Raw genomic sequence first — 22,460 nt, 5'->3', positions numbered from 1 at the left:
ATTTGATGAGGTAGATACGGGTGGATGTGTGCGCTTGTGTGCATGTTTATGTGTTTTCTGATGTTCGGCAAATGTCACGCTCTCCATTATGATTCAAACTTTTAGTCATTTGCTGAAGTAGTGCTGTTCCCCTTTATTGATATCAATTTTTTTTAATCCTTCTGCTGGTTTACTTGATTATTGTTTTTGGACAATAGCGCCCATTTATCCCCTCTGTAAAGCGAGCATACGTATAGGAACTAATGAAATAATCTTAAAATTATTGTATATTTAATAATAGTGGAAATACAAGAAGGCTTCCTGACGCTTTCTGAATTTGTGTGCTAGCAGTCAAAAGTTTTCGCACACCTAATCAATTGCAAACCATCATACATTAAAAAAGAAACCTAAAATTAATACTTTAGGTTTGTAAAGAAATTCATACGTAGGTACAATTTCTGTATTATATTTACATATAGTCATTTATTTCAAAAAATTGTAGTATAAGCCATAAAAACACTATGTCTTCTGTGTGTACTGGTAATTTCTAAGCATTTCCTTACTGTACTGCAGCATGACTTGTTGGTTCTCTTGTAATCACATTATTTACTGAGTTCCCATCCTAGGGGCCTTATATGAACTGGTCCCATTTTCAGTAAGGTAATGACATTTGACAGTCAAATTGGAAGCACTTCAATCAAGATTGGGATCATTGAGTAGCCTGTTATGTCAAATTGTTTTGTCATTCACTTAATCTCTGGGCCTAGAATCGAAGCTGGACTGTGTGTTTAGATGTTTTGTACATCATAATTTTAGGCTGATAATTACAGTTGAACAAATCACTCAAGTGTCAAGTGTTCACAATGAAAATATGTGCTACCTTTTTTTGTTTGGCGACGAGAAGCAGTAATCAGTGAGTGATACCCTCTCATCATTCAATAATGTAATGCCAGGCTGGTGGAGTGAAGTGTCCACAATATGTAGGCTGTAAGTCTGTTTGTCTCCATCAGGTTGATCTCCTTCCAGGAGTTTCTGGCTTTTGAGTCGGTGCTGTGTGCTCCGGATGCTCTCTTCATGGTTGCCTTCCAGCTCTTTGACAAAACTGGAAACGGAGTTGCCACTTTTGGTAAGTGGACAACACTCTTCATAAAACACAGTTCCAGCTCCAAATTCTGATGGGATGAGCTGCCTTTGAAGCCGTTGTAAAATGTTCATAAAAGTTCATCTGCATTCTGTATAAATGGGCCTATGCTGTGTTGTTTGGCCTTGTCAAACAGGCTAAAGTTACGAGAATTAGCTATATTTCTTGGCTAAAAAAAACTTAATAGTAAATGTTTTTTGAGCACTGGAGTCTTTTATTAATCTACAGCTGCCATGTTATGTAAAGCCACTCAAAACCCTGCTAAGCACTTCACTTCCTGTAAGAACAGCACTGATTTGTTTTTTTTGTTTTGTTTTGCTTTGCCTTGTTTTTTGTTTTATTTGGTTTGGTTTTTGTTTTGTTTAGTTTTGCTTTTTGTTTGCTTTTGGTTAGTTGTTTTGTTTGTTTGTTTTGTTCTGTTTTATTTTGTTTTGCTTTGCTTTTTTTGTTTTGTGTTTTGCTTTGCTTCTTTATTGCTTTCTTTTGCTTTAATGTTCTGTTTTTTCATTTTCTTTTACTTTGGTTTTGTTTTGTTTGCTTTGCTTTGTCTTTTTTGTTTAGTTTTGATTTGTTATTGTTTTTTTGTATTGCTTTGGTTTTTTGTTTTGCTTTGCTTTTTTGTTTTGTTTGTTTTTTGTTCTGTTTTATTTTGTTTTGCTTTGATTTTTTTTTTGTTTTGTCTTGTTTTGCTTTGTTTTCTTGTTTTTTTTCTTTGCTTTGTTTTGCTTTTGTTTTTTGTTCTGTTTTGTTTTGCTTTGCTTTGCTTTGTTTTGTCTTGTTTTGCTTTTTTGCTTTGTCTTTTTTGTTTAGTTTTGCTTTTTTTGTTTGCTTTGTTTTTTGTTTTGTTAGTTTTTTGTTCTGTTTTGTTTTGTTTGTTCTGCTTTTTCTTGTTTTTTGGTTTTGCTTTGCTTTGTTTTGCTTTTGTTTTTTGTTCTGTTTTGTTTTGTTTGTTTTGCTTTGTTTTGTCTTGTTTTGCTTTGGTTTTTTTGTTTTGCTTTGTCTTTTTTGTTTAGTTTTGCTTTTTTTGTTTGCTTTGTTTTTTGTTTTGTTCTGTTTTATTTTGTTTTGTTTGTTTTGCTTTGTTTTGTTTTTTGTTTTGCTTTGCTTTACTTTGTCTTTTTTGTTTAGTTTTGCTTTGGTTTTTTTGTTTTGCTTTGTTTTTTTGTTTTTTTTATGTTTTGTTTTATTTTGCTTTGCTTTCCTTTGTTTTTTTGTTTTGTCTTGTTTAGTTTTGCTTTGTTTTTTGTTTGCTTTGCTTTGTTTTGTTTGTTTTTGTTTTGCTTTGGTTTTTTGTTTTGTTTTACTTTGCTTTGTCTTTTTTGTTTCGTTTTGCTTGGCTTTTTTTTTTTTTGTTTGCCTTGCTTTTGTTTTGTTTTGTTTTGTTTTGGTTTTGGTTTTGTTTTAGCCTAAACTATAATTATATTAGCTGACTGTCTAAATCAGTGCAGTTATCAAGTAAAATTCCAAAGCACCTTATGTTCAGTCACTGGCCTCAAAACAAAGGGCTAATGTTAAGTATTCTAATCTGAATACTTGCTTGGGCCAACAGATTCCTGTCACTTAGTGAAATACTACAGGATCAGTAAAGGTAAAACTCTTAATCAGGTTTATTCATCCACTGCCAGAGATCTTTAAAATGCAGATCGATTTCAAACAGTCCCTAGTGGACATCAGCATAATCTTCTGCTTTACATTCATTGCGGTTATTTGATTCCAGACAAGACTAAGAACAAAGGATAGTAATGCGCCAATAATATGAGAAGTTGCTTTTGCAGTTATATTCATGTTGCAAGAGAACTTGGCACAGGAAGAATGCATGTGTGTATCTCATGCGTTAAATTTCCCTAATTGACTTAAATAGTCTAATTTGCCTTTTGTAGGTGAGACCTGTCAGATCAGCTCATTTCAAATGCACTACCCAAAGTGCCTAGGCGGAGAGAAAGAGACTTTCATCAACCTGTTTTAGTCAATAGGGAATAAGATCAGATAATGCATGCACATAAGCATATTTCATATTGAAATGACTAGGTTATTTAGAAGTGTGGCGTTCAAAGGTCTCTTGTTGTTGATGTCGTCAGTAGTACGTCTGGGTTGAGCTGTAATGGGAACGTATAGGCAGTATTTGTCTCATACACCTGCTTTTCAACTGCAGCAATCACGTCAACATAAATAGCAAATAACTTCTGACTAAGATTATAGACATGTCAAAATCACTTTATTGTGATGCGCTACAGAGGGTAAGAAAATGAAATGCCGCTCTGTGTTAAAGCGAACAGGAGACTCCCGTTTATAACCCTCTTAATGTCATTAAAAGCATTAAAGGTCTCTTGCTGTTACATTAAACAGTCTTTTTTCACCATTTAATAAACCCTGTCATTGCAAGTCATATTATGAAGGGTTATTTTTTAAGGGTTTGGAAAATTTAGGTTTTAATTAATGAATGACTAGGGTTTTTTTTTTTTTTTTTTTTTTTGATTTTTCACCCCCCTTCAACTTCAATTAGGTGAATTAGAGGTAATAAACTTGCAGGCTGCCATGCGACTCCAAAGCGATATAAAGAAAGAAGGACAGAGAAGTGTTGACAGGTTCATAAACACTGATAAAATAAAGGTCTGGAGTAGCTCCACAGTGGAACTCTGTTGTAATGCAATATAAAAAGCATCTGCTAAATGACTGCTTACTGTATATAATTTGCTATAAATGGGAAAAACCTGTTGGAACTGCAGCGCCCCATGAGAAATGCTTCTCGGCAAAACCTCCAACCCCATTTTTCTTTGCTTTTATTGTTATTTTCATCGCAAAGACATATTTGCCACTTCTGTTTGGCCTTTTTATTTTATATTTAATAAATTGTGTTTTATTGCTAATATGATATGAATGAACAGTTGAATTAAAAAATAAATTGAATGTCAAAATGTATTTTTTTTATTTAATGAATGCCACAGGGTCGTATAAAACCTGTTGATCATGTTCTCCAACATGTTATGAGATGATCCAATAACAATCTGAATTTCTGTACATACACTACCAGTCAAAAGTTTTTGAACAGTAAGATTTTTAATGTCTTTAAAAGAAGTCTCACCAAGCCTGCATTTATTTGACCCAAAGCACAGCAAAAAACAGTAAAATTAAAAAATATTTTTACTATTTAAAATAACTGTTTTCTATTCAGACATTTTAAAGTGTAATTTATTTCTGTGATTTCATTTATTTAGCAACAATTCTCGTCACGTCATCCTAATTCTAATATTCCGATTGGCTGCTCAGAAAAAGGTTAATTATTATAATTATCATGTTGAAAACAGCTGAGTAGAATTTTTTTGTTTCTTTGATGAAAGGCATCCATGCCAATTTAAGGCATCCTTGCTAAATAAAAGTATTCATTTTCATAATTTCTTTTCTAAAAAAATTATACTGACTCCAAGCTTTTAAATGTAGAGTGTATAATGTTACAAAAGCTTTTTATTTCAGATAAATGATGATCTTTGGATCTTTCTATTCATCAAAGAATCCTGAAAAACTGTTTTAAATTTTGATAATAAAAATAATAATAATAAATGTTCCTTGAACAGCAAATTAGCATATTAGAATAATTTCTGAAGGATCATGTGACATTGAAGACTGGATTAATGATGCTGAAAATTTAGCTTTGATCACAGGAATTAATTACATTTTAAAATATATTCAAATAGAAAGCAGTTATTTTAAATAGTAAAAATATTTCAAAATATTACAGCTTTTGCTGTATTTTAGATCAAATAAATGCAGGCTTGTTGAGGAGAAGAGAATTCTTTAAAAAACACTACTGTTCAAAAACTTTTGACCGGTAGTGTAGACCTACAAAGAGTGCAAAATCTTAAATATTTCTTTTTCATTTTATATAGTACATTACGTAATATTACTTTTTTTTTTGTATTTTTTCAAAATACTAATGCTAATGTGTATGTTTAAATAAAAAAAAAAAAATTTAATGCCTTGTAAACAAGATTTACTTTTAAGAACCTTGTTTTTGGCAGTACTATCATTAAAATCTAACATTGCCTAGTTTTGTAACTCAATCCTCAACAATGACATTTCTGACGTCAGGCTTATCTCTAATTTCAGAGGATGTGAAGCAAGTTTTCGGTCAGACCACTATTCACCAGCACATCCCCTTTAACTGGAACTCGGAATTTGTTCAGCTTCACTTTGGCGCCGACAGGAAGAAACACCTTAACTACGGGGAGTTCACTCAGTTTCTGCTGGTGGGTATGACTGTTGTCTAATTTCTCTCTGATCCACGTGCACCCCACCTTTCCCGCCACGTACGCCCAAACACGTTCACTTTCATACTATCCCCATCACATGCTTTCCTTCCTCGCCGCAGAGCACAGATCGATGTAATGTCTTGTTTGGTATATTTTGTGCCTGGTCTCGCCTAGATTGACACACAGTTCTGGGCACCGCTTCCCGCAGCACAACGAGGCATATTGACCTAGTTAGTCATTAATGAAACACTGGGGTTATATTCCTATGCCAGCATTTGTTTCTTATTAGGTGACGTAACCCCAGCGCAGTCTAGCGATTCCCCTAAAACAGGTAAAGGTTTTGTCCTGCGAGAAGAATAGCAGTATTCCTTTTGTATTTGCGGTGTGCAAGACATTTTCCAATATAACGTCTAGACCTGAGAGTGGGCAGAGGGGGTGTGAGGGGTCGGCTGTGCCAAGTTTGCATCTACGCTCACTATATCTGAATGAGCTTTTTATATTAAACTTAACTTGGACCAGATGGGTTTTTGGGAAACTGCGAGAAACACGCCGATATTGTGTTTGTGGCCAAGACGGGATTAATTTTGTTTTTGGAACTTAAAAACGATGAAAAAACACATTTCCTGTTTCATTTATTTCATTTTCTTTGAATTGGCAACTTTTTTATGCTCGTTTGGAGTGATCTGACAATCTGGTCAGTGTTAACGGTTTAATTTTATCCACTACAGAACTGATATACTATCACTGCAGCAAAAATAAACCAGCAGCTTCAGAAATTCTCCAAATTATTTTCCTTTCCTTTATAAATGGATGCTTTCCAACACAACGTGACCACCTACAAATATGACATGTTGGAAATCTGACTATGCTGTCAGAAACGGTATTACTCTCATAGCCAAAGGTCCAAAATCCTGCAGTTTCTTTAACCTGAACATCGATGATGAGATCTTTAAGACTTCGCAGATATTTTAAGCGGCTGTTTCGCCGTTTAAATGCGGCTTTAATGCCAGCGCTTGAATTGAAATAATTGACCCAAACAGAGGTGGCTCATCAAATGTTTTTATTTGAATCCAAAGACAATTAAAGGCACAATAAATGCCATGGTGGTTTCAATATTGGCTTTGGAGGTTCAGTTCTTCTCCTCCCTAAATAAAAAGCATGCTTTTGAAACACTCACAGTTGCAGTAATTTAAGGTTTTAAGAGACTAACTGTAAACTGTAAGGTTCAGATCCACAATTATTATGCAATTCCACATGCTTGTGGCTGGAACAGCACAATGCAAGACAGGAAAAATCTCCAGCCAGATAATATTTTGCTCTACCTCTGCTCTTGTTTTATTTATTTACACTGCTACTGGCATTTCCTCCTTGTTTAAAACATTGTTTGTGTGTTTTTGTAAGGCACAGGAGCACGTACAGTGGAAGACGTAAAGTCAGCCTCTTTGTTTTTCCAGCATTTGCTTTAATGTGATTTGCAAATATTCAAATAAGCATATTGTTGTGAGAAATAGGTTAATAATAGTGAAATTATCGCCAACAATCTGTTTTACAATTTTTTTTATGAGGACAGTGACATTTCTATAATATCAGAAATAGGTTAGCATGGAGTCTGACATTCAAAGCTTTGACATTTTCTCTAATAGTGTTTTTTGAGCAGACGATTCTTCTATACGAAGACGCGTCCGTTCGCACGGCAGACCTATATTTCCAGTATTTTGGAGCGGTAGCTCAATTATGCGGGGAGAAAGAAAAACAACTCTCTTTAAAAGCCTGAGATGTGTAAGAAAGTCATTCTCGTCTCCTGATGTGATACCGCAGCCGTTGCGCAATCGACAAAATGAGTTTCCTCTCCAAACATCTTTCTAGCAGATATCTCAAAGCAAATAAATTCTTTGAATATAATATCAAACACATACACTAGTTATTTTATTGAAAATCTGTAAATACAAATATTTTATATATATTTTTTTTATTTAAAATTGTTTTTAAATAATGAATTTATTCACATTTTTTTTAAAGCACCTGTTTTTTGCCTTTATGATTAAGCATTTATGATGATTATAACTGATACATATGTGTCTTTATTATAGTTTAGACTAAACATTTTGACATATTTTGGGTTAGATTGATGCACATGGTTCATTTAATCATTATATATTTTTTCTTATATATTTTAATGTTTATGCATCATCTGGAGCTGATTTTACCATTTAAAGAAATGATTTACATTTGCATTTTTACATAATCTAGGCCAGCTGTATGTAATGTGTAAAATGCATTAAATTACATGCATGCAATATATCTTTTTGCAGTGCAAATCACTCCAATTCAGCATTTTGTAAACTACCAGCATGCACAGACTGATTGACATGTATTGTGTTGCAGGAGATGCAGCTTGAACATGCCAGGCAGGCTTTTATGCAAAGAGACAAGGCCAAGACAGGCGCCATCACCGCTCTGGACTTCAGGGACATCATGGTGACCATCAGACCTCACATGCTCACACCATTTGTGGAGGAATGCCTAGTTGCAGTGAGTTTATTTGTGTTTATGTTTTAGCTATTGCAGCCAGTGGTTGTACTGTATGACAGTTTTGTGATAGACTTTTGTTTCACGTAAACCACTGGGAGATATTTATTTGCTAGGTGTATGTGTGTAAACAGTCTGTTTTATACACACTCGCTGGAGTCTGTCATTTTCTCCACGGTTTGTGCCTCATAAACCTTGGGATTCTAGGAGATGTTTGTAAACACACAATTTCGAGGCCATTAGAAATAAATTAAAGACAATACGCTCGTCAGACCCAGTCTATACACTCAATCCTCTAATTTAGATGCCTTGCAAAACAAGACAGGAGGTGTAAACATTTTATCCGATCTACATAAAGGTTTATACTTTTTGTGGGCAGGTTTATGCAAGGATTTTACAAATGACATCTTGGTTAAGGAAACTTCAGAGCAGGTCTGATTTTTGTGGCTTCAGGTGGACGCCATCATTTCTGCAAAGCACACAGCGCCATCTAGTGAGGGACAATCTGATTTTGCTTTTCTCTCCCAAGCCTGAAGAAAACTATACAAGCAGAATTTCAGCCAAACTACACTTTTAGTCTCTAATAATCATAAATGCTATACTTTTCTTAAATGCTTAATATTGCAGCATAAATGAAACTTTTCCTCTACTTTCCTCCGTTGTCTGCTATCAGAGTGGCGAAGGGAGTTTGAACACAGAACGAGCGTTCTATCATATGCTATTTAAAGATTTACCTCATGTTAGTTTTCCACTTTATATGTCCCTCTTCTCATAAAACAGCTTAATTAAAAATGGCCCTCGAGCTTGCATCCCTCTGAAATTACTAGTGTGCCTCTCTGTGAAGCACATGTATTTATTTAGCGCTCTGTGGGGTGGAAGTCCTAAAGATGTCGCCGCACTGTAGCTTGATTAACGTTTGGCACTCCGTAGAATTCTCAGCTATTTATCACCTCCGTCCCTCATAAAAGGATGCCTTCGTTCAAATGTCTGTGTGTGCGTCTGCCAATTTTGCAGGCGGCCGGTGGCAGTACGTCACATCAGGTCAGCTTTTCCTACTTTAATGGCTTCAACTCTCTGCTAAACAACATGGAGCTCATTAGGAAGATCTACACCACCCTGGCAGGCAACCGCAAAGATGTGGAAGTTACTAAAGGTTAGTAGTGTTTTGTTTTTTAATCCTGACTTTGTCCTGCCTCCCCTGATTAGGCTGACTTTATGTGCCCCAAAAACACAAAAATTTACCCACAGTGCATAGCTGGAGATATCAGCGTTTGCTATAACATTTTACAATAAGTTGTCATTTGTTAACATTATTTAATGTTTTAACTAACATGAACAAACAATGAAGAATACATTTATTACACTATTTATTAATCTTCATTAATGTTAGTTAATAAAAATACAGTTGTTTGTTCATATTAGTTTACAGTGCATTAACTAATGATAACAAGCACGTTTTAATAATGCACTAGTAAATGCTGAAATTAACATTAACTTAGATTAATAAATGCTGTGGAAGTATTGTTTATTCTTAGTTAATGTTAACTAATTTATTTAACTAATGTTAACTAATGAACCTTATTGTAAAGTGTTATCAAGTTTTCTTTTTTTAATGTGTATGTGTTTGTTGGAGCAGTATGATTATTTTTTTATAATATGTGTAATTTAATATGCACATATATGTATTATAGTATTTAGATAGTACATCTTACATTTTTGTTACTCGTCAAATTCGTATTAATTTTTTAAACAATTGTATGTCTTACATATGTTGTTGTACACTTTTTAAAAGGATATATTTATATAATGTGTGTAATTTAAGAGAAATAAATATGTAATAGGAATATTTAAGTAGTATACTACATCTTACTCAAATCAGTTTTTAAACCCACTTACATTTTTGTCAAATTCTTCTTATTATTTATTTATTTTTTTGGTTTTTAATCAATTGTACTTATTTCTTACATATGTCATTGTGGACTTACATTTTTTATTTTTTATTTTTTTACTTTTTGTCTTTATTATTTTAAAAATATACTTAAAAAAAATATATATATGTGTTAATATATATATATATATATACACACACACATGTATGTATATATTTATATTCATATAATTTATATTTTATATAAATATATTTAATACATTAACATTACATATTTTTCTTAAATATATACATGCATGTGTATTTTTATAAACATAATAAATATACACAGTACACACACATTATGTATGAAAAAACTTTTATTTTATTTATAAGTAATACATCTTGCTCTAAACCTTTTAATTTTTGAAAAAAAAGGAAAAAGTTTACAGTTTTACATATTTCTTAAATGTAGTTTTTTTTTTTAAAGAATACAATTAAAAAAAAGTTTACATTTCTGAATTTTTTCCTCATTTAAAATCTTCTAATTATTATTTAATTGTATTTATATATATATATATATATATATATATATAAACAATTTTGCATAATTCAAGTGTAATATTACTGTCTTGATAAGCCATGTTTAGCTCATTGATAACTTTGAAAAAACCTGTCAGTAGCCTGCCAAGGTGGGCTTTTAAAACAGCCCCCAGAACCTTAAAAAACCCTTGGTCTGTGTCTCCCTGGCCAACTGCTGACCTGTGAAACAGCCCTCATAGTCTGGCTGCAATGGAGCTCTGCATCTTGGATACACACTCTTGCTGTACACACCCAGCCTGCGATGCTATCAGCCCTGTGGAGACCGGGGCCAGGGGTGGGGAGGCTACATTTACCGCTGCTGTTCCCACAGAGGCTGTAGGCCGCCATCGGGCTCCGCTGGGACCTGTGCGTGCGAATTTCCATGTCTACTTCTCTTGTTGACCCACAGCTGATTGGTTCCGTATGTTTTGAGCGGTGCGCCGAAGCATAGTTTCGTCATTGCAACAGCCATCGTTTGCCACCTGGGGAAAATCGGGAACACATCACCATGCACAAAGGCCACAGATGAAAAAAAGAACTTAAACATATATAAATAAAAATATTTAATGTGTATCATCTTACTGCTTCTCTGGCCATGCTAAAGCAGAATTTCATCTCACTTATTTCATCGCTTCCGATCACGACCACAGCTTACGTTTCTTTTTCGCTCTTGATACTTGAAAGCCCATTTACGAGTTTTTGTAGAATCAAATATGATTTTTGGCAGGTCGAATGCTCTTGGCGGCCTGTTCCTCACACTTATCAGTAGCCGGTGTTTGTTTTTGAAGGGAGCTAAAAAGACAGATGCCCTGCGTGATCTTTGATTGGAGCGTTCTTCACACTTCACAGCGTGTTTAAGGCCGGGGTAAGCTGAGCTGGCCTTGATTCAATAGGGCTCTGTGTAAGAACACTTGCTGCCTTTTTCAGGCTAGTCACTCTATACCAGTGCAGTGGGAATCCCACTGTTAACTGGCCTGTGTTCATTCTGCTCATTACCACTCTGCACTTAACCTACACAACCAACTGATATCCAATACAAGCCTGGACTCTCCTGGATTTACTAGATATTTGAATTAATTATGTACTTGCATAATCATGTGGGGATTCGTTCTTGTAAAGCGCATAGTTCATTAATAGAACAGCGAGCAATATAGCCACAGTGAAATGAGTTTGGACAGCTTAAACATTGTAATTCTGTACGAGCAAAACTTCAGATCAAGTGGCTTTTATTTTTATGACAGATGGCCCACGGCGTTGTACATAGGGTCATTTTAAACTGAGTAACTGAATTCCTCCATAAAGGTGCTGTTAGTAAAGGGCACATGGCCACTTTGAGGTGGTTTTCATGCATTTTGAGGTAATTTATTGGGCACCAAATGAGTAATTTGTGGAAAATTATGACATATTTTTATTTTCTATGTTTATTTTTAACAGACACCACAGAAATTGAAATTAAACTGAATTAAAGACACAAACAGGCCATATCTGGCATGAAATAATAATTGTAACAGCTATAATTGAGAATTTTTCCCCATTGTTTTTTAATGTAACTTTCTAATTCAAAATAATATGACAGGGACATATTGCTTTATATAGGTTGTAGGAGATCATACTGTCCTGCACTTAAGTTTGCCTCAAGTGTTCTGCACTTCTGGCATCTGAAAATGACCTTGCTATCAGCTGGCTAAAAAATAATTACAAAAAAAGTTTTTTTTATTGTTATTGTAATTTTTTTGTAATTTTTCTTTTTTCTTTATATTCTTTTTTGCTTTGTTGCATTTGTTTTCAGATGCCACTTAATTTAATATTATATTTTATTTAGGTTTTTAGCTATATCTTTTAAATTGTGGCTTAAGTGACCAAATATGCTACAGTTGAAAAGTTTGGGATCAGTAACATATATATATATATATATATATATATATATATATATGTACACACACAATATATATAATATATATATTGGGACTGTCAAACGATTAATCATGATTAATCACATACAAAATAAAAATTTGAGTTTGCCTAATATGTGTGTGTGTACTGTGTGTATTTATTATGTAAATATAAATACACACAAATTAATATATCTATTTATTTAGAAATATATTATTTATGTACAAAAATATCTTTTTATTTATATATACATAATATTTACACACAGCACACACACATATATTAGGCAAACTTTTATTTTGTATGCAATTAATTGCAATTAATCGTTTGACAGCCATTGTTGAATAAAATAATATATATATATATATATATATATATATATATTATTTTATTCAACAATAAGACAGTGAAGTCTTACATATTGTTATAAAAAATTCTATTTTAAATAAATACTGTTCTTTTGAACTTTCTATTCATCAAAGAATCTTTAAAAAATGTTTCGCAGTTTCCATAAAAATATTAAGCAATACTGTTTTCAGCATTAATAATAAGAATTGTTTTTCGAGCACAAAATCAGCATATTTGAATGATTTCTAAAGGATCATGTGACTCTGAGCTTAGCTATCATAGAAATAAATTACGCTTTAAAATATGTACAAATGGAAAGCTTATTTTAGTAAGCATTAACAACTTATTTCATGAAGGCAAATGCAAGTTAGTGCGTTTCAAAACAATGACAAATTTCACATTTACATTTGCATTCAAGTCTCAAACTTCCACCAATATGGACCAACGATTTTGATGACATCACCCTGCACTTCAGCCTCTCATCAAACCTTTTGTCCAATCAAATGCTCTCTAGAATCCAAAGTGCCCCGCCCCCTGCGCTATAAATACACGCTGAAGCCGCGTCTGAAATCAGTCAATTGTTCACAGAATTAGTATTTTCTGTATGGTGAATGGCACGTAGTGCACTATATAGGGGATAGGGAACGATTCAGACAGTGTAAATATGCATTTTGTTGTGGAAAATGAAGTCTGGTTTTGCGCTTTGTCAGTCTGCGCCAGTTCAAAAACACGACAGCTTGGAGCAGAGACATTTGAATTCTACACAGAATGCTATTTTATATACAGATGAGATGTGGCGGTCAAATGCAGCTTTACGCAGCTCAACGGCTCTGGCCCAAGCTGTGATACAAACAAAATGCTATTGGCCATTTTAAAAAGGGGGTATGACTGCTTGATATATCCCGCCCTGTCTTCCTATTTCAGTTTAAATTACGTCAACACATAGAATAACGCTGCGTGTTTCAAAGCACTTCAGTGGACCTATAAAACTTTGAAATAGGCTGCGATGTATCATTGTAAAATGAACTTGTTGATTAGTATAACTAAAATTTTAGTAGCAATTAAACAATTCTGTATTTTCTCTTTCCCTGTTTTCCAGAGGAGTTCATCATTGCTGCCCAAAGGTTTGGCCAGGTGACCCCTATGGAAGTGGACATCCTGTTCCAGCTGGCTGACCTGTCTGAGCCGAGAGGGTGAGTCACCATGGTGACAGGGCCTTGCTGAATCATCGTCTGAGAGCCTCTCCCCATCAAGAGGAGGGTTCGAGGCTCAGCCATAACATACTTCAGCTCAGCCTGCGTTTCAGAGCCCTCTAGCCACTCTCGCTGTCTAAAAACAGCATTGTTTGACTCTTCTGTAATTATATGTGAAAAGTTTTCTGGTCTCTCTATTCTGAGTCTTGTTCTGGCAATTGCATAGTCGATGATACATGACTCTTCCTATTATTGTACAGCGGGAGGTTTTGAACACGGTCCAGCTTGTTCTAACTTTCCTGCAGCGTGTAGCGGCACACATGTTTCCACACTACTGTAACTGCTGCAAAGTTCTTACCAGAACAGTAATGAGCTTGGAAGTATATTTACAAAATATCTGCTCTGAGCCATAGAGCGGTGTAATCATGGTGAATTAAACCTCTCTTTCCAAAACCAAAGATATCACATGAACATTTTTGAAGAGTCAGATACCATGACCTCTGAACTCACTCATGACACTACTGGGTAGGTCTCAAATGGAGCAAATGCTGATCACGAATTGGTTTTTGGACATTATTATTTCTTTGCAATGTGATACTGTAATTACCTACCTCGCTTTGAGTCAAGATGTTGGAGCTCGTTACTTGTAAGGGCACACTATACCACGTTTCCTCAGACAACTCGGAGATGTCGTGCTCTGAAAAGGCAGAATCTGTTTCACTGTTTAGTTATGTCTACCCATGTTTTTGCTTTTTTACAGACGTGTTGGTTTAGTTGACATTGAGATGATTGCACCTCTGGAGGAGGGAGCTCTTCCTTACAACCTTGCTGAGATTCAAAGACAGGTAACTCTCAGAAACCCATAGTACATAAACTTGTTTTAAAAGATTACAGTGATCAGTATAAACTCAGCCTTTGTCCACTAACTTTTGGGACACTATGACTCAGATATGAGGTTGTGTATTAAAACCGCTATGCCATTGTGCTACTTCATTGTGGTTGGTAAAAAGTACAGTGCCAGTTTAAAATATGCATTTTTTCTTTTTTTGCATTTTTTTAAGGCAAACAGATAATTCATGCATGATGACATTCGGACATTAACCGAACGTAATAAATCAAAGCCACAAAAGACATGCAGTATAAATGTATATGGTGAACATACACTACCATTTAAAAGTTTGTGGTCTTTTCAAGTTTTTGAAAAAAGTCTCTACCAAGATTGCATTTATTTGATCAAAATACATTAAAAGTACAATTTAAACTATTTAATGTATTCATTTATTCATTTAAATTTGATAATTTATTCCTGATAATTAATCCACGGATTTGCTGTTCAAGAAACATTTCTTGTCAAGGTAGTATCAGTTGTGTTTAATATTTTTGTGGAAGCTGTTATACTTTTTTCATGTTTTTCAGGATGAATAGAGAGTTCAAAAGAACAGCATTCATTTGAAATGCAAATCTTTTGTAACATTATAAATGTCTTACTGTCACTTTTGATCAGTTTAATGCATCCTTGCTGAATAAAAGTATTTATTTCATCCCCAAAAAAAAAATCTTACAGCAAACCTTTGAACGGTAGTGTATAAATAAATAAATAAATCATAACAAAAGGGGACACGTAAAAGATAATTACTAACAAAATCTCTTTTAAAAACAGAATAATGCATTTATACTTGCACTTATTCTCTGAGAATTTGAGATACTTAGTAAGACACGACAGAATTGCCAGTAAATGAATGAATGTATGAATGAATGAATGAATGAATGTAGTGGCATTTATTGTGAATTCTGGGAATGTACTTTTTTGACAGTGATTGAAAGACTTTAACTTTCTTGTTAGCACACTTGTAACTAAAATAGGGAGCGGATTTGGACAGAATTGCACCATAGTGTATTGTTCTATTTTTTTTCTTTGTTCTTTTAGTCTAGAAATGTAGCTTAAATATCCTTAGTTATCCTATTAAATCACTTAAACAAGTTATAGTTATCTAAATGTGATACTTTTACTCACATTGATGTTATTGGTTCAGTCATTCTTTAACATCTTGGTTGCTAAAGTTAAAGATATACAGTTTGATGCAAAAGTTTGGGAACCTCTTTTAGAATCTGTGAAAATGTACATAATTTTAACAAAATAAGAGAGATCATACAAAATGCATATTATTTTTTATTTAGTACTGTTCTGAGTAAGATATTTTACATTAAAGATTGTTTACGTATAGTCCACAAGACAAAAAAATAGCTGAAATTATTAAAATAACCCCCTTCAAAAGTTTGTGGTTCTTAATACTGTGTGTGGTTACCTGGATGATCTACGACTGTTTTTTTTGTTTTGTGATAGTTGTTCATGAGTCCTCCAAAAATCCTCCAGGTCATGCAGATTCCTTAGTTTTCCAGCATATTTCTTTTGCATATTTGAACCCTTTCTAGCAGTGACTGTATGATTTTGAGATCCATCTTTTCACACTGAGGACAATTGAGGGACTCAAAACACAGCTATTAAAAAGGTTCCAACATTCACTGATGCTCCAGAAGTAAACAAGATGTATTAAGAGCCGGGGGGTGAAAACTTTTGAAAAGTATGAAGATGTCCCATTTTTTCTTATTTTGTTGAAATATCATTTTTTGCAACAGAAGATACTTGCATTTTTCCCATGAGACAAATTAAGTACAATTTACCTTGATCTTAAGATTCAAAAAGTTTTCAGGACCTGGAGGATTTTTCTGAAGAACAGTGGTCAGTTTAACTGTTCAGAACAAACAAGGGACTCATGAACAACTATCACTAAACAAAAACTGTCATAGGTCATCCAGGTAACCACACACAGTATTAAGAACCAAGGGTTCCCAAACTTTTAAAGGGGGTTATTTTAATAATTTCAGCTAATTTTGGTCTTGTGGACTATATGTAAACATCTTTTATGTAAAATATCTTACTCAGGACAGTACTAAATAAAATAACATGCATTTTGTGTGATCTCTCTTATTTTAATTATTCACATTTTCACAGATTCACACGGGTTCCCAAACTTTCGCATAAAACTGTATTTTGAGAGCTTGTGTTTGTATCTAAGTGCTTCTGATCAACGCATCATTTCCAGCCCCTCTGGATTTTTCCGTCAGCTACTGCTGAGCTCTCGTCTTCGCTTTGACCAGAGCTGTGAAAGCACAGAATATCTGAATCTGTCATCAGCACACAGATCACACATATAAAAAGCTGTAAATGAAACGCAAGCCCAGCAGTCGAGGAAACTTATCAACGTCTGATGGTGAGATGAGGGGAAATGAAAACAGACAGAAAGACTTGAAGACTCTACAGGGAAAAGAAAGAGAGTGTGTCTGTGCCTAGATATTCCCTCTTTATTTTATCAGAAGTTCTGCCTCCAAACACATTGAGGGCTGAGTTATTCCTTCGAGCAGGGCCATACGAAGCGGGGGCCCGGGACAGAGACGCCAGTCCCACCACAATGAGCTGCTTTGGGCTGTGGTCTGGCCTTATGGGCTGCTGGCCAGCTCTCCCTCATCACCTCCCCCCAACACAGTTCATCCCACACCCTTAACCCCTCACTGAGTCTGGAAGGGGGGGGCACAGTGGCGGCCCGGGCAGTTACCTTGAGGTTCCTGACAGGTGGTCTCGGGTAGGCAGGGCGACTGTATCTCTGGCGGGGAATGCGGCCTGGGATGCTTGGATGGTTCTGGCTGGACTTATTTCTTGTGCTCTCTCTAACTGTGGGGCAACTGCCGTGGTTGGAGTGCTGATTAAACCCACTTGATTGTGGTTTCTGCTTGTCTCAACTAACACTATGATAAAAGTAGCATTTTTCATTATGTAAAGATGTTGGATCAAACTAATTAAGTATTTTATTATGTTGTAAAATCCTAACGTTTCTTTTTCCAGGATTTAAACAGAAAGCAGAATAAAATTATCATTGTTTACTCAAAAATTTTAACACACACATTCTTTCTTCTATTTTCCATGTTTATTTTAGAATATTTGTTAATCATTTATAATATAATATAAATAATGTAATATGTATAATAATACAACAGTTCTTTTCGGTCCTCAAATCTGATTGGCTGAGAGGAGTGTGATATTCTAGTGATAAAGGAACTCCAACCGTTTTACCATTTGGATCACTACACTTGTGGTTTTTCTCACAGCGAGTGAAAATGAATTTATGAATAATACTGTTTTTGTGTCACGGAATGTAGTTTTTAGAATTTTTTTAGGCAATAATGTACTTGTTTAGACTTTAAATATGCGGTTTGTCAAAAAAGATTGTGTCTATTTAAAAATTGGCTTTGATGTTTTGGGAGATGTGAGCTCCAGGGCGTCAGCAGCCTTTCAGCATTCATGAACATGCCGAGAGCAGCCTTACCTCAGCCAGATCTTCTGGAATTTGCAGCTGGCTCTGATGTGTCTGTAGTGGTTAAACATGAGATATAATTTGTTTTGGGTAAATCTGATGGGCAGTCTTTGGTCTCCTTAATCTATTATTTGTTCCAGAGCAAATCGTTTTGGCTGAGGGAAAAATCTCATCACATTACATTTTATGTAAATTTAATGCTGTATATCGGAGTCCTACCTTTGTACTTTTGACTGAGTTGCCTAGCAACTTTTATGATGGCTGTTGTCGTTGTTTATTAAATATTACTTTTCAATATAAATAATCATAGTATTTAATAATAGTATTTAGTATTGGGAAATGGTGCGTGTTCGTGATGGTCATTAGATACATTATTCCGCCTTTAGATGGCGACAAGAGACTGTTTTATGAGTGAGTCAACAATAAAGACTTTTATATTGAAAGAGACAGAAACATAGTTGTAAACAAGGAAATTATTTTTACTTTTAACAACACCTTGTAAGACGCAGCCAACAAATGAACTAAGCAGCGCTGTCATCGAAAATCAGATGAAAGGATAGTACGACAAAGATATCGCTTTCCTCAGCGGACATTCAAGCTAATGTTTTATTGTGAATATGAGATTGAGCTGAAGAATGAATGCTGTAGTAGCCGTGTAATATTGCTGTATATCAGTATGTTCTCTTAATATATTTTAAAATGTTCTATTTTTATATTTAAATATTTAAATATTTTCAGCAGTCATTACTCTAGTTGTCAGTGTCATAATCATTCTAGTATGCTGATTTGTTGCTCAAGAAACATTTTTTATTATCAGTGTTGAAAAATTATATTGTATTATATTATATTATATTATTAAGATAGTCTGAAACCTTTACTTTTTATTCATAATCTCTATACCATTAATTTGATTGATAATTAGAATTTTTTAGAAAGCATAATGGGAGTTCTGATTCTCTTTTAATTTTCTCTGTCCACAGCAGTCTGGTGGGGATGTGTCTCGCTCTGTTCTGCTCCAGGCCGCTGAGTCGGCGTACAGGTTCACCCTGGGCTCCGTGGCTGGAGGTGAGTCAGTCACAGATCATTGTGCACCACTCCTTTACCTGAGCCCCTCCTCCACACGAGAGATAGCAGGACTGGACGAAAAGAAAAACAAAGCCTGCCCTATTGCCTTCTTAGGGAGCTATTTTTCCAGTTTAATGAGGTTATGCACCATGGGAACCTCCTGGGTAGATTCTTTTGTACCTGTCAGTGATCAGAGGTGTGTGTGTGTTGGACTGTGTGTGTACGTAAGGAGGTGGTGCTTGGCCCTGTGTTTGGCTCCAGTCTGGCTCTCTCGGAGGAGACAAGGTAATAAGGAGGTAGTGCAGGGCGACTCACTCTTTAATTAAGCCTGTCGCTGCTGTATCCCCTTTGTGTCCACCCCAAAGTTGTCAGATAAGAATTGACTGATGTGTTCTTCCAAAATGTCCCGACTTTCTTCCCCTTCATTCTTTTTTGTTGTTTGATGTCTCCTTCATCATTCCTCCCCTTGATGTGTCCTGCACATCTCTTTTAAAAGAATAGTTCACCCGAAAATAAAAATTTGAAGAATTTACTCACTCTCAGGGTGTCCAAGATGTAGTTGAATTTGTATCTTAATCGGAACAGATTTGGAGAAATTTAGCATTACATCATTTGCTCACAGGTAGGTGCAGTGAATGGGTGCCGTCAGAATTAGAGTCCAAACAGCTGATAAAAACACAATCACAATAGTCCACAAGTAATTGATCAATGTCTTGTAAATGAAAAGTGTGCAAAACAAGTCCATCATTAAAGCGTTTTTAACTTTAAACCATTGCTTCTGGCCAAAATACCAATCTATAATCCATAATGCAACTTCAGTTTTTTTTGATTATTAGGTTAAACAGTTAAAACTCCTGTTTTCTGTTGTCTGCTCACATCAACATGTTTATTTAGAGCTGTTTTGGACTGTTTTTGCTTGTAAATAGTGATCTCCCAATTCAGATAAGATGTTTTTTTCATTGGAGAATGCAATATTACTGTATTTTAACTGAAAACAATGGTTTGAAGTAAAAACAATTATGAATCTTAAACTTAATAAGAATTTTTTTTATTACAAACACACAGTTTTTCACTTTACAAGATGTTAATTGATGAACTGTAGTTGTGTGGATTATTCTGACGGCACCCATTCACTGCAGGGGATCCATTGGTGAGCAAGTGATGAATTGTTTCTCCAAAATGGTTCTGATGATGAAACAAGCTACATCTTGGATCGCCTAAGAGTAAATACATTTTCAGCAAGTGTAACTTTTTGGTTGAGCTATTCCTTGAATACTATTCCATATTGTACGTAGTTATAAACAAATTTCCTTTTATGACAGCTGTGGGCGCCACTGCAGTGTACCCCATCGACCTGGTGAAGACCCGCATGCAGAACCAGCGTTCTTCAGGTTCCTTCGTGGACGAGCTGATGTACAAGAACAGCTTTGACTGTTTCAAGAAGGTCGTACGCTACGAGGGCTTCTTCGGCCTCTACAGAGGTCAGTGGCTTCGTGCAGCCAGGCCATCAGGGACGCAGCAACAAAAAGCGTTTTCATGAAAGCCAGGGGCAGGTCATCTTCCCTCTGACCTTACCTGCTTTGAAGAGATTAAGTCTACCTTTGCTGCTTGAGGGGACAATGTGCAGAGCATGAAAGGGCACATACCAGCACAGGAACTTCACAATGAAGAATATGAATGCTCTATGCAGTCAATGGCGCTCAGATAATGAGGATCTGCTCTGCTTTTAGAGCTGGAACATGAGTTTTTAAAGCATTTTGTGAGGTCACAGATTCAAATTGTGATTGCAAGGTGCAATTGCCATGTGACCTCCTTTGAGAACACTAACTACTGGTATTTGTCAATCATAAAGCTGACAAAAGAGAGGCTGAGATCTTCATCACTCGTGCAGAATTATAACGGGTGATGGCACAGAAATTCAGTGCTCACTTTAGCAGAGCATACCAGTGCTTTATGACAGAGAGCACTGTATTTGAAGTGAGCACTAAGCGCTATTGTTTTACATATAAATTGTTTAGTTTTTAAACGAGGAAGTGGGCAGTGTAGGCTTTTAGCAAATGCATAAAAAATACTTTAAAGACCAGAACAAAGTTTAGTGTACATTTAGTTATCATTTCCATTTTATCTTGATGTGAAATGGCAGATTTTTGACCCACATGATTTTAAATGCAACTTTAGAAAAAAGTATTGTTTGATAATTAGGTTAAACAATTATTGTTTTTCAGAATTGAGAGTTTATATTGTTATAGCGCAAAATTGCAAGTTATTGAGTGAGAATTGCGAATTATTTTTTGCATGATATAAACTTGAAATATCATTATATCATGCAATTCTGTGATAAAAGCGAGAATCGTGAGTTTTTATCTCTGTTCTCACTTAATAAGTCGCAATTTTGTGTTATAAAGTCAGAATTGCGAGATATAGACTTGCAATTCTGACTTTTTTCTAAGAATTGCGAGTTTATGTCTCACAATTTTGACTTAATAACAACATTGTGAGTTCTTAAGTGAGAATTCCAAGATTTAAACTGGCAATTCTGACTTTTTTTTTTACAGAATTGAATGATACAAACTATTAATTGCGGGAAAAAAACAGAATTGTGTAAAAAGTTACAATTGCAAGATATAAACTCGCAACTCTAAGAAATGAAGTCATATAGCCATATTTATAAGCTCCCAGTTTTGACTTTATAACACAAAAATTGTGAGTTATTAAGCCACAATTGTGAGATATAAACTCACAATTCTAAGAAAAGTGTTTTTTCCCCAAGTAATTGGACTTTATATTGAGTTTGAATCACATGATTTTGAGAAAAAAGTCAAAACTGATATAAACTCGCAATTCTTAGAAAAAACTCAGAATTGCGAGTCTATATCTCGCAATTCTGACTTTATAACACAAAATTGCGAGTTAAGTGAGAATTGTGAGATAAAAACTTGCGTTTCTGGCTTTTTTCACAGCATTGCATGATATAAACTTGAAATTGCGAGAAAAAAAACAGAACTGTGAGATTTAAGCTCACAATTCTGAGAAAAAAGTTGGAATTGCGAGATATATGCTCACAATTCTAAGAAATAAAGTCTAGTCATATATATAATTATATAAAGTCATATATAAACTTGCAATTCTGACTTTACAACACAAAATTACGGGTTATTAAGTGAGAATTGTAAGATAAAACAATCGCATTTCTGGCTTTTTTCACAGAATTGCATGATATAAACTTTAAACTGCGAGAGAAATGAA

The 22,460-nt window shown here is 34.7% G+C and overlaps 1 protein-coding gene across 3 annotated transcripts in view; it reads left to right on the top strand.

Moving 5' to 3' along the window:
* The window catches only part of LOC127181432 (electrogenic aspartate/glutamate antiporter SLC25A13, mitochondrial), a 60,326-nt gene that overhangs the window by 11,212 nt on the left and 26,654 nt on the right, over nucleotides 1-22,460 (top strand). For all 3 annotated transcript variants that reach the window (XM_051136182.1, XM_051136183.1, XM_051136181.1), the window contains 8 exons: nucleotides 990-1,105; nucleotides 5,225-5,364; nucleotides 7,753-7,899; nucleotides 8,911-9,049; nucleotides 13,686-13,779; nucleotides 14,540-14,624; nucleotides 19,130-19,214; nucleotides 20,537-20,695. In XM_051136182.1, coding sequence (XP_050992139.1) covers nucleotides 990-1,105; nucleotides 5,225-5,364; nucleotides 7,753-7,899; nucleotides 8,911-9,049; nucleotides 13,686-13,779; nucleotides 14,540-14,624; nucleotides 19,130-19,214; nucleotides 20,537-20,695 — 965 coding nt within the window. The remainder of the gene's footprint in view (nucleotides 1-989; nucleotides 1,106-5,224; nucleotides 5,365-7,752; nucleotides 7,900-8,910; nucleotides 9,050-13,685; nucleotides 13,780-14,539; nucleotides 14,625-19,129; nucleotides 19,215-20,536; nucleotides 20,696-22,460) is intronic.

The sequence above is a fragment of the Labeo rohita genome, chromosome 19 (genome assembly GCF_022985175.1).
Source record: "Labeo rohita strain BAU-BD-2019 chromosome 19, IGBB_LRoh.1.0, whole genome shotgun sequence".
Taxonomy (NCBI): Eukaryota; Metazoa; Chordata; class Actinopteri; order Cypriniformes; family Cyprinidae; genus Labeo; species Labeo rohita.
The sequence above is the reverse complement of the archived record's forward strand: the minus strand, read 5'-3'. Positions and strand labels throughout refer to the sequence as shown.